Source organism: Takifugu rubripes, chromosome 11 (genome assembly GCF_901000725.2).
Source record: "Takifugu rubripes chromosome 11, fTakRub1.2, whole genome shotgun sequence".
Taxonomy (NCBI): domain Eukaryota; kingdom Metazoa; phylum Chordata; class Actinopteri; order Tetraodontiformes; family Tetraodontidae; genus Takifugu; species Takifugu rubripes.
The window spans coordinates 14851770-14865142 of NC_042295.1; the positions used below are offsets into that span (position 1 = coordinate 14851770).

Sequence of the window (13373 nt, forward strand, 5' to 3'; positions counted from 1 at the left end):
GGTACATAAGAAAATGAAAATATCCACATGAGCAGGACGTGTCCTACAGCGGCCCGTGGATCTTTCTTCCTCATTGCTTCACATCCTGAAGGTGTCTTCAATTAGAAGCGATAGAACTGTGTGTTTGTAAGCTAAATGGCTTTCCAGGAATTTGCAGCTCTGGCCTTACAAGGCAAGGCTGGGATTAATGTGGGAAAGAGGAAGAGAGATGGAGGGCAGGTCCTCCAACGAAACAGTTGGCCAACAGAGCTGAGTGTGCCCAAGTAAATATGTGTTTTCTTAATGAGGCGGCATAAGAATACACACACGCACACACACACGGTTAACAGGATAATATTGGCACTTTGCAGGGGCTGTTTTTGTTTGTGACGGTGGTCAAGACGTGGCACTTATACTAATATGCAGCTGCTGCTGCAAGTGATCACTGGAGTGAGCAGTCGGCGTGGGGGGTGGGGGGTGCAGAGGGATGGGAGCTTTGCCTCTATTCACAGAGGAGGTAAACTAGAGAGAGATGTTTTTCATCCCGTTTTTACTTGTCTGCAAGTTGTTCTTTGTTGGACTGATAAAAATATCAAAATATTTTGCCATGAACATTATCTGTGTATTGCACAGACGACTGCTTTATTGTAACATTTCGGGATGCAAAGCTAATGCCCGTGCCGCATCTACATTCAGCTCACACTGCGAGATGGATTCTTCCCAAGGACCCTTTCCACACATCCTCCACTTGCATTCTTCCATTCGTTCTTCACTTTTCTCATCGTTTCTGCCCTGCTTTCACCAAAACGCCTCCTCCTGCCTCTTATTTCTCTGGCATTTGACTGCCCATCGATCCTTCCTTCTTTTCTTCCATCTGTTTGTCCAGTCCCGGGTCAGTGTTAAGGGAGCCCCGAGGGTTGGCATGGCAGCCTGGCACGGGCTCACAAGACTCCCAATGAACCCCCTGGGGTGCCCCTCCAGGAAAATTATGAAACAGTTTATTCACTGTACACCCTTTGTTCTCCATTTGTTGGAATTGTACCAGTTAATTTCCTGTGTCATAGATTTATGTTGGATCTCCAGATCCCAGCACTCCAGGCTAGATAAATCAGTTGCATTTAACCACATAAGTTGAGGAATTTTAGAAAATGCAAGTTTGAAGTTCCCAACCTTGTTGTACCTCAGAAAAATGGTCCAATTCCTTTTCCTTCTGCTGCAGTTTTGCAACTGCAAAGGTGATTTTGGCGTTGTTGTTTGAAGGTTTTTAGGTTTTAGGAAACATCTCTCATTAAAAATGTCTTGCAAACATGCCACTTCTCCTGCGATTTCATTGTTGTAGGTTGTGATTTCATCGCTGTTTGCCTGTTTTCCTCCTCCACCTTATTCTTCACCTCCTAACAAATCTGGCCCTCCAGACAACCTGCATCTAATCACTCTGTAAAGTTCTCTCCACTTCCTTGTTTATATATTCGCACACAAAAACACATTTTCCACCATCACGTCTGTCTGCTTATTGTAGTGATAAAAGTTTTAAAGGACACACACACACACACACACACACACACACACACACACACACACACACACACCTCTACTCCTACATCTATCTTTGTGTGACTTTAACCATCCCAGCTCACCCCCTTAGCTAACCTAAGCCCACTTCTTAGCTCAACCTTAAACCCACGTCTTGGTCCTCAAAGACTCATTTGAAGTTGTGGAGACGAGCTAAAATGACCCCACTTTGCAGAAAAGCCCTTTACAGGTCAGAGTTGGTTCTGACTTCCAGAAGTTGAACAGACAACGTTGCTTATATTCCTCGATCTTTACATTTGGAATCGCTGCTGCTCTCTTTTTTGTGGTAAATACTGCATCTGTCTTGGATGTGAGCGTTTCTAACGATTTGCTCCTGACTGTGTTCACTGTAAACATGCTGGTTCACATTAACTCCAGCTGACTGGACTCACTCAAACCAGTCCAGACTAGTGAACGGGAAGAACCTTCATTTTTAGGGATTTTGACCCTCACAAACTCATTTTACCGCCTCCTCTTTCATAACTGGTTGAATCCTGCACGTTAATTTTTAACGTGATTCAACCATTTCTTGTGCAGCAGTGAGGCCTTCAAAGCAGCAGCTTCTTAAACGTCATTGTTACATGTCGTTGATCTACATCACATCCTGCACACGTTTGGTGCTAAAAGTAGCCCACTTGCAAAAAAAAATAAAAATACAGTTCTGACTTGCTGGGCCTGCTGATAAAGGACAGGGCAAATAATCATTCAGCATGAATATCATGACCCCAGAACAACGGTACTTTCACTACTTCCTCCTCGGCTCTACCTATTGTTTACCCGTGTGCCAGCACAAAACACAAATGAGGAAATCGCTGTTTCTAGAAAAAGAGACACCGTGGCTCCGTGGAAATGCATGTTTAGTGATTACACACACACACACCCTCCAGCATATCGTTGCAGCCGCCCACACACAACAGCGCACTCAAGGCCCCATCACGGTCACACCGTGAAGAGGTTAAGTGACTGTAGAGGCGAGCTGCGGCCACATGTGGTGCACGTCTAGGCCATATCAACGTTCCCGTGTTTGGAACACTTCGCCCAGCGAGTCGCCGGGGTCAATAAAAGCCTTTGTGGCCGATATCGCTCACTTCATTTAACGGATCAGGCCTCGGCCACGAGCGACTGGCCCAGTGCAAACACTTTCTCAATCTCGCCTTTGCACAAGAGTCCCAACGACATTGTTGTCGAAAATTTCTGTTTATTCTATAAGATGCAGGTGGATGATTTCAGTTTATGCAAAATGATGGCAAAACAACAGGTGGTTGCCATGACTACACATCCTCTCATTGTTCAAATAAATGACAGTACTGTAGGTGTCATCATGGGGCACGCCGCATCATCACTTTTGGACAGAACGGATGATTTAGTAACCAGGAGGCGGAGCCAGAGTTTAGGTAAGCCGCGAGTCCTGAAGTCAAAGAATTCATCACTTTTATGTTCCTGGTTATCAGGTGATTATTCACGTATTTAGAAATGAAACGACAGACTGGAGGGATTCTCTTCCACCAGCCTAAAGACTGCAGAGAAGAAATGCACTTAAACTCCCATCATCCCCCTGGGCTGCACATTTGCCTTCTGCATGACCAGATTAATTAATTTAAAATCAAAGATGTAAAATGTAGAGGGAAAATCAATCCTTTGTGCTCCCAAAACATTCAACCACCACTGACCTCTGACCCCTTTGATTGGGGTCTTTGGTGCTCCGGTTTGACACTGAACATGCGGTTAAACATCAGAAACGTGCTGGTAGATGACCTACGTCAGCTAATTGTGTCTCTGCTGTGGTTTCCAGATGTATGGACGCTACACCCAGGAGCTCGGGGTGTACGCCAAAGAGGAGGCCGCTCGGCTGAGGGAGAGCGGGCAGAGGAGATCCATCAGCGAACGAAGTCGTACTCTGGACCTCCTGGAGTACGAGAAAGGACGCTGTGCCAAGTGTCGCAGTAAGTTCCACGCCACAGGGTCGATACCGCCGCAATGAGGGGTGAAACATTAAAAGCCACCCTTATTTTTGTGTTTTAATGTCATTGAACGCGACGTTTTACCCCCAACACTCCTACCTGGCGCTCCCTCAACGTTTGCGTGCACCTGCTCCAGACACAAATTGCACAAATTCAACTCTGCTAATTCCCTCTAAGAAAATGTTTGCAACAGGCAATCACCTCATTATGGTTTTCAGTGGAGACCGCCATGTAGTTTCACCGAACGGCTGCTTATAGGATTAGATGCAACACTATGTCAGGGCCATTTCATGGAACAGCAACTGCTTGAGCACCTCAATCGTTGCCTGGGGAAGAAACATGATGTGAACATTACCCGTAGTGTTACAAAAGTGAGACACTTTAGCCTCAGTCTTGTAAGATCACGTCTTGTCTAAATCCAGTGGACAAAACAGTAGTTTTAGCCTGTCTACAGACGTGCAGGTGGAATATTTTAGATCATTTGGGATATTTTCTCTATCTGAATGGACTCAAATCACAAGAACCCAACTTGTTTTGCTAATCTGCATAAATGGAGCGCCCTCTGCTGGTCGGACGCCATCGGTGCACCTGGCTGAGCGCCCGTGTCCCCTCTTATCTCAGCAATGTGTGTTTTTGCTGTCTTTTTACTGGCAGCTGATGAGTCAGCGATCCATCCCCCGTTTCTCCTCCTCTCATCCTCTTTTGGAAGGATCCGTTATATCAAAGTACATGCAGTCGAAAGGATGTGTTGCTCAGCAGGTGGCTTCACACATAAGAGCTTTCCACTGTGCACACATGCACTCACACTCGCTCCCTCACACACGCACGCACAGTAAAAGAAAAGGGCTATATAAACAAACACAGTGAGGCACAGGCATAAAACAAGAGCTGACTGGCTGAAAATGTATGGAAATCGCTCTCTCGCCCCCTCTCTCTCGCCCTCTCTCTCGCCCTCTCTCTCTCTCACCCTCTCTCTCGCCCTCTCTCTCGCCCTCTCTCTCTCTCTCACCCTCTCTCTCGCCCCCTCTCTCTCGCCCTCTCTCTGAAAAACACACAGACACGATCAGACTTCCTTGAAGACAAAACTGACAGATAAACGCTAATGCATTCTTTTATGCTTAAATGGCCTCTGTGCCTTGTTTTGTTGCTTACTTTCTCTTTAATCTATTACACACACACACACACACACACGCACATACGAGCAATAAACGGACGTCCTATTCTGCTGTACTGATGCTGAGTGTTGCAGCCCACAGCAGATTCATCTGTTTCATCCGTAGCCACAGTGCCATCCCAGCCCAGCCAGAGCTGTCATCACTCTACGTGTGTGTGTTTGCACTCTTAAACACACACTCCTCCAGCAGCTAGCCGGTCCCAGTAGGTTCGGATCCTTGCTGCTGGACTGCCGTGACCGTGTGAACAGGTTACGTCTCTGTAATTATGAGCAGAGGCCTGCAGACGTGCTTCGGTTCCAGCGTCCCGCTGACGCTCAAACGTCGCCAGTCTGTCATTGTGTTAACCTCATAAATATAGGAGAAGGTATTTGTGCTGGCACAACGTTTAATGTCTATTCTCTTGTGTCCAAATGTCCAAGAAAACCATCAGGAAAAATGCATCCTTGTGTGAAATTAACTGGATCCGAGTAAATTCTGCTTCATTTCTCTGTTAATCAAACTTCTGAAGCAAATTTGCCAGTTGAAATAACACTGCTGGCCTAATTAGGAAGAGCTGAACTGTCGTCTCTAAAGAGGAGGACCGTGGTTGACTCTCTCTCTCTGTCCACATCGCACAGCTATCTGCGGCGTAAATGCTGCAGTGCTGCTCCCACCTGCAGCTCAGCTTATTTTAGAGTTCAAACATCTGAATTCTGGCCTTGAACACATGACTTTTAGGACTGGCCTGATCCGCCCCTGCAGCTGAACTCCATCTATCATCTTGAAACAGGCACCTTTGTCCTCAGCGGAGCTGTGGAAAAGCTGACTGGGCGCTTTTGGATTCAGGCTCAGCGGCGCAAAAATAGATATTTATGAAGATCTCGGGGCCCCACTGGGCCTTTAATCAAACTCCTCATCGTTTGATATCACAACAGTTAATGTGCCAGCTGCTGCGCTGGTCAAGACGAGGCATCTGTGGCTCGTATTTTAGGGCATTTTCATTTCCCACAAAGCTACTGAAACAATTTTTTCTCCTTCCACGAGGATCTAAAGCAGCAGTCCTTCTAATTGACTGCCACACAAATTATAGTGAAATTAGACTGATTTAAGTTCGAGTCTAAGTGTTGCATTATGTATATGGCAGCTTTGATTTTTATATATAGCCCCAATTTGGAGGCCAAGAACTGGAAAACAAGCGCCGCGGGGATGAACAGATGGTGTTTTCACTGACCGTTTGCGCGTCATTCTGCCGCCGCGCTCCTTCCTGTTGTTCGGTAGCGTGACCAGCAGGAGGCAGCATTGAGCTGCAACTGGCTCGCGGAAAGAAGAAGCGTGCGTGTGCCCGTGCACCTGTCCACATGCAATTATTATGGTGACGGGTGCGCGACCTGGTCCCCACAGGTGTTGCTGTGCTCTTAAGGTAAATGTCTGGTAATGGAGTCTGTCTAGACAGGGTTAAAGGTGTGTGTGTGTGTGTGTGTGTGTGTGTGTGTGTGTGTGTGTGTGTGTGTGTGTGTGTGTGTGTGTGATTACAATAAATCTGAGCTTTCCATCTGGCAATTGTCTGTCAGTTTCTTTCTCTCTCTCTGTCTCATCTGTGTGTGTGTGTGTGTGTGTGTGTGTGTCTCTCTGTCTCCTGGTACACTCAGAGGCCATGACATCAGCAGTTATACTAGATGACGGCAGCCCGAAGCAACAGTGTTTGCGAGTCACAGCACACACACACATACACACACACACACACACACAGCATGAAGTGATGAAATATATGCAACTGTCTTTTGGTTTGGGCCTCATCTCCGTCTCTCTGTGGTACACCTGCGGTGCCATGTTATTTAATTGGTTCTCTCTTTCACACACGCACAGAAAAAAAAATTGCTTCAACAGGTGTGATGTCAGCAGGAGCTCAGCGTGGCGCCACATGTTGCTATGGTGACGGGTAGACACCTAGCGACCCGCAGTTGCTCACATGATGCTCTTCTTCCTTCTCTTCCCTTTCTTGTCTTCCTCACTCCTCCATTTCCTCTCCTTTATCCCTCACCCCCCCCCCCCCCCCCCATTCATCCTGCTATTACTCATCTTTGTGGTTGTGTAAAAGCTCAGTAAATAATAATTTAAAAAAGCAGCACACCTGATTGGCCGGTGTCCAGTTTGGGGACGATCACATTTGTCGCGCACGTGCAAACATGCGCACATGGACACACGACTGTTCTTTGAAACATGTCAGCCAATAAAAGCATGCACTTGACCTGTGTGGGCTGAAGTGTGTGTGTGTGTGTGTGTGTGCATGCGTGAGTCACGTGAATGGCGCGGGATGTGCTAGCATAAATGTTAACCCGCGTTAGAATCTCCATCTTTATACGTTTAAATGCCACAGGAAGTGGCTGGATGTGTAAAGTTCAAAGAGATCTGGGTTGAAATGATTCCTTATTTTAAGGCTGCTGCAGTGGAAGCAGCAGACGGGTGGAACGACGCGTCAATCGGGAATAAAAACGGGAATAAAAACAAACAACGGGGTTTCCATCGTGACGAGCGTCCGTCAGAGAGGGAAAGCTTTTATTTCTACTGTCAACTTTTGCTGAGAGTTTTTCAATTGCAGCCGCAACCGCGCTACCTTTGTCAGCCGCACCTGACACGAGTGGGTGGCATTTACACACACACACAGGTACACACACACACACACACACACAGGTACACACAGGTACACACACACTTATGCACACGTGAGCTACATGAGTGTGTTGGGTAACGTTGGACATTTAAATGATAGTCAAGAAGTGTGCGCACAAACACAGGCTCCTGCTTTTGTGTTTGAGAGTGTGTGTGTGTGTGTGTGTGTGTGTGTGTGTGTGTGTGTGTGTGAGAGAGAGAGAGAGATGGTGTCGTCTAGGGGGCAGCAGGTTGAGTCATGAACCAGTGGGGGGGGCGTTAAGACAGTGACATAACATTTAAATATCCGTACTCCGGTCCATGTGTGCCAGATGTCCACGCCGAGGAGTGTGTACAGCCCCAAACACACACGTCCAGCTGTTTTTAACCTCTTATCGTCGGTAAAATGGCAGAAATCTCGATTTATTGAGCAAAGCGAAACATTATCGGGCTGTAAAGTATCACAAACTGACACGTGCGGCTGGATTCCAAGGCCAGATGAGTTGTGAAATATGGCTGCTGCACTTTTAGGAGGATTTTTGAGGAATATTTGCTTTCCCGAAAAGAGCGAGCTCTTCCATAAATGCGTCGCCGCGGGGCCGCTCTGATGGATGGACCCGCGCTCCGTGCAGACAGAGGGGTTGAAGTTTGGTGACTTCAACTTCAACTTTTCCTCGGATCATTATTCGGTTCCTGAGGCAGCGGTTCCTGTGGTGGAGGCGGCGGCGGCGCCCTTCATCCTACGCCCACAACGCCATCTGACCCGGTGAAGGATGAATCGGATCAGTACGATCTGGTTATTAACCGTAGCGAAGGCGCGTTCTAATGGACGCTGACGATCAGCTGCTGTAGCTTCCTGATCACACACCTCATGTTTGTTTCAAACTTTTCAGCACCTCTTTGCCTCTCACCCTCGTCTACGTCTTCTCTTCCTGCATTTATTACCCTCCTCCTCCTCCAGCCCCCGTCCCCCTGTTCGCCACTGCAGATAATCTTCGTGTGTGTGTGCGTGTGTGTGTGTGTGTGTGTGTGTGTGATAGTCTCTTCTGTCTCTTTTGATCTGAGCTTTATGTTCCAAGTTATTAATCTGTAATCATCACTGAGCCAACACACACACACACACACATACACACACACACACCTAGCTAAAAACTGAAAACTTTCCTACATTTTTTTGTGGTTGAGCTGCAGTTGTTACCACGAGCATCATTATATCGTTCGACAAAGGCCACAATAAGTGTTTCTATTGCTCCAAGTGCTGATGTGTGATCCAGTAAACTTTAATTGTCATTTTATACAATGAAACGCAAGGAGAACCTTTCCCAGTCCCATCCCATATTAGCAACTTTAGCTAATTAGGCCTAGCATCGGGAAGCCTCACTGTAAATTCTTTCCTCATGTCTGAATAATTGGCTGCTTATTGCAGAAAGGTGACAGGAAAGTTTCACAAATATCAGACTAATGAGTTTTACTGAAGTTCCGGCTGCTAATGTTGAGCCGTGATTCTCTTGTCTGCCACAAACCTGCCGCCTGTGATAACGTCATTATCTCCTCGTCACCTGAGCTTATTTAAAATGTTGCATTGTCTGATTTAAACTTGGAGAAATAAAGGAGAAGCTCATGTCACGGACGTATAATGTGGCCGTACACCACAGGGATGCTGCTTGTGTTTAACTGTCTTGTGTGATTTGTTCTCCAGGGTCGGGTTACCCGTATGTTCTGGAGCCCCCGGCCCACGACTTTATTTCTGGTAAACCGAAAAGCAAAATAAATCCCTGTCATGTCCATTAAATTCCCTTTAACTCCTTATTGCCCCTCCCTCATTCACACCTGCACCACCGCGGCCATTAAGCCATCATTAATCTGTAATAAATGGTTAATAATACATTAGCAACCCTTATGCTACTTTGCTAACTGCAAATTAACAGTTGGTTTCTGTAGAATCCAAATGTTTGCAGCTATAAATATGGCCTCTCTCTCTCTCTCTCTCTCTCTCTCTCTCTCTCTCTCTCTCTCTCTCTCTCTCTCTCTCTCTCTCTCTCTCTCTCTCTCTCTCTCTCTCTCTCTCTCTCTCTCTCTCTCTCTCTCTCTCTCTCTCTCTCTCTCTCTCTCTCTCTCTCTCTCTCTCATCTCTCTCTCTCTCTCTCTCTCTCTCTCTCTCTCTCTCTCTCTCTCTCTCTCTCTCTCTCTCTCTCTCTCTCTCAGAGCTTGTGGCTCTATATTAATCAACAGCTGGAGTGAGAAATCTGTACGTGCACACACTCCCAATCTCCCCAGCATTGTTGGTTCTGACTCTGCCTTCCTCGGCCTCATTACAGCCTTCAGCCCTGCTGCAATAAAGGCCTATGAACGTCTTAGTTTAGCACTGTTTGTTGTGTGTGTGTGCGTGCGGGGGGAGGGGGACATGGGGAAGATGAATGGTTGTGATTAGGCGGCGCACGCCGCGGACAAGCGTGGTGATCAATGCCTCCATTCTGTCTGCTGCTCAAGAGCAGACAAATGCAGCCTGGTCACGCCAACAGGCACCGCATGCAGGCTTCTTTTCCATGGACAGTGTGTGCATGGGTGGGTGTGTGTGTGTGTTAGTTACATGGGTTTTACAGTGATTGATGGCCCTTTTGCTCCGGTTCACCATTTTTACTTGTTTAATGTGCTGAAAGAACCTGACGTTCATGTGTGACATCATAAGTGAAGGTTGTGAAGCTTGGAATGGCAGATAACAAGTGCAGAAGAGTGTGTGTGTGTGTGTGTGTGTGTGTGTGTCTGCAGAGGACTGCGGCGTGGAAGTGCTGACCGAGCAGGAGGGGGGGGGGAGAAGAATGAAAACACAAGGCGGTAATGGAGGAAAGATTTCAATAGAGGGAGGTGGAAACAGGGAAATGTAGATCTGGGCGTGAAGGAGGGAGGAGATGAAGTTACAGATGGGGGGGTGATGGGAAGGGCTCTGGGATTGGTGGATCAAATCAATTGAAATGGAGGGAAAGCCAGAAGCAGCGTGGAGAGGTGGCGGCGGGGCCGCCGACTTTTTGTTGTCCGGGCTTTCATCCAGGAAATGAGAGGACTCTCCCTCCCCCGAGGGGGAGAGGAAGACGCGTCTCCTCCGTGCATTTTAAACCAGCACACATTCCTCACCCACACACACGCCGACGGGCGCCTGCTCCCTACGCATGTTTTACGATCAGTGGCGATAAGCGGCACTTTCCCATCGATCAGTCGCAGAAGCGTTTGTGCGGAACGTGAACCACAGAGAGTCCAAATGGCGCCTCCCTTCTCGGGATGATTTCTTCCACCCAGCGTTTGAATCCTGCGGCAGGGAGCAAATCTTCCTCGGCTCTAATGGCAGGAGGATAAACCGGTTAATTGTGTTGGTTTTATCGCCGGTCGTCTAAGAACCATTAAACCTCCATCAGACGCTCCTCAGGAGCGGCGAGAGAGAAGCTTTCTAACTTTGGTGCTTGCGCAGGCCTGTTCTGGGAGTGTGCAGGCGTGCACGTGTGCAGGCGTGCACGTGTGCACCACTCCGCCCCATTAGGTCGACCGCGTCGCGGCTGCTGTTGCTGGAGGAGAAAACGATGTGATTGAGTTGGGGAGGCGACGCTCTGCCAGCTCGCCCGGGACCGGCGCCGTTACAGCACATTTACATAAACATCACCTCCTTTTACATCTCATTAGCAGAGGGAGCACATCAACGGGGGGGGGGGGTTCATCGTGATTCCACGGGACGGGGAAAGTGCCGAGGGAACGGAGGAACTTGTTACTGCAGCAGCCGTTATTCTGCACAACGGGACCAGTTAATTCCCTTTCTGACTCTTCTGTTCTCCTTTAATCCTCTTTTCCAGCTCCTCTTCCTCTTTTCCTCTTCCTCACCTCTCCCACCAACATGCGTCCTGCGTTTCTCTTCAAGAGCAGCTGAATTGTCAGCTCTGCACATCTGCATGTGCTCTAATCGAATTAAGAGGATGCCCGGCCAGGCATTTCTAATTGAATCTCTCCCCGATGCGCGGAGCTACGTGGGGGGGGGGGGGTTCTCCCTCATGGTGCAGAGTTGTAGCATTAAGTCGGCGCCTTTACCTGTTACGCTCCTGTGGAATTGCCTTCTTGCATGACAAATGAGGGAACTCTTTGAATAATTAAGAGCAGAAGTCTTTAGGTGTGTGTGTGTGTATTTGTCTGTGGGCTCCTAATGCAGGTCAGGGTTAGAAAAATCTTTTGTTATTTTTAGCCGTTTAGCCAGAATTGTGATCAACGTACTCGTCTTCGGCCCAAACAAACACGATGCTCAACACGTCTTAATGTCAGGCCACGGATCCAGACGCTCTCGGTATCCACGGAAACCTAAATGAGTCTCAGCAGGCATGTGGGCATCATGTCTGTGGACGCGCTGGTGAGGAAGGAGGATGTGGTGGGCAGCAGATGAAGGCTGAGAGCACGGGAAGAAGATGAGGAGCAGAGTCGGAGGTTGAATGTGATTATCACGAGGAGGAGAGGAGAGGAGAGGGGGATGATTGGACCGGAGAGGGGAGGGATGGAGGGATGGAGGGAGGGAGAGTGGTGCAGAGGGTGAGTCAGAAGGCGATGAGGGCGGCGGGGAACGAGCATGCTGCTTATTGCACGCCACCAAGAATGAAGTGGGCAACCCGTCTGCAGAGGCCTGGTGCGTGAGGGCGTGCACGCACACGTGCACACCACAACAGAAGAAGCTATTAAGCAACAACAGCGCAGACGGAGCCGACTAAATCACAACTCCTGAAGACTACACACAAACACACACACACACACACTAGCTCAACTATCTCTGTGGGGGCCTTTGCGTTGACGTCTCTTCGTTTCTCTTTCACAAACTGACCAAAACCCCTCAAATCAACCTGAACTGAAAGGTTGACCTGGTGGGGACCTCACAAAGGTGGTCAGACCCCACAACATGAGTGGAAACACACGTGGGCGAATCGTCTCCGTGATGACCACAAATTGAGAATAATGGCGGCCGGGCCGCTCCCCCCTCGGCTGCTGAGGTCTTGCTTCTCGTTTGTTCTTCTCGTCGTTTTGATGTGATTTATTAACGAAGACAGCTCCCGGGGTTCTGATCCTGGACGGGCTGAGGACCGCTGTGGTCCGGGACGCAAACGTCAACACTGAACAAACGAGTATCTGCTGCAAACGAGCTGTTGTGCCGGATGATGTGCACCCGTGCACGACATAATTAGCCGCCACAAACAAATGCTCCGCTCCATTAATTAGTGCACATAAAGACGTGTGCGCACGTGTCTCCGAGGGCGTTTAAGGCGTGTACGTTTACGGCTGCCTGCAGGTGAGTGTTTAAAATGTTCTCCTCAGATCTGATTCATCCTCTTCCCATTAACACCAGATTCATCAGCGTCTCTAACGGGCTCATTTAACCCTGTGGATGTGTAACGAGCTGCTTTTCCATTATATCTGACACAAATGTCCAACAATCTTACTAGTTTAAGAAAGTTTTGTGGATTTTATGATCATTATAACTTAATGTATTCTAATCTTCAGTTAGAACTGATGTGAAATGTGTTGTAGGAAAAAATACAATTAAATTAACCTTTTTATTTTTAGAAAAGTGCCATAAACGCCTTAAAATTTCACTTAATCAGCCAAAGCTGGATGCGCAGTGAGGTGAAATTAACCGTCTGTTTGTGTTGGAAGTTGGCAAAAATCGAAAGATTTCAATGAGCGTAGCATTGATTTATCAAAAGGGAAGAAAAATCTCCTGTTCGGAGTCACAGCAGCAGTGACGGGGCTGGAAATAAGTGAAGTGACCTTTGAGTCTGAGTTATAAAACCATAACCTTTAAAGAAAAGCTGCCGTGTTCCCTACAATTTTTTAAAAAGGAACTCTGAAGTGATAGAACGTGTCTGAGAAAGAACACTATGATTTGCTACTGATTAGGAGTCAAATTTAATCAGCATTTATTTTGTATAGTCTAATTAATTGCTGATGGGAAAGAAATGTCACATTTTGATAAGAGAATTTCTAAAAAATAAAATAAAATAAACATGCAGATGACAGATGTTATTGGCCCATTTTTCTG

The 13373-nt window shown here is 47.6% G+C and overlaps 1 protein-coding gene across 1 annotated transcript in view; it reads left to right on the forward strand.

Annotated features, from left to right (window-relative positions):
• Positions 1 to 13373, forward strand: part of clcn2c (chloride channel 2c) — a 61101-nt gene that overhangs the window by 17475 nt on the left and 30253 nt on the right. Inside the window, 2 exon segments of the mRNA XM_029843491.1 lie at positions 3344 to 3494; positions 9015 to 9065. Coding sequence (XP_029699351.1) covers positions 3344 to 3494; positions 9015 to 9065 — 202 coding nt within the window.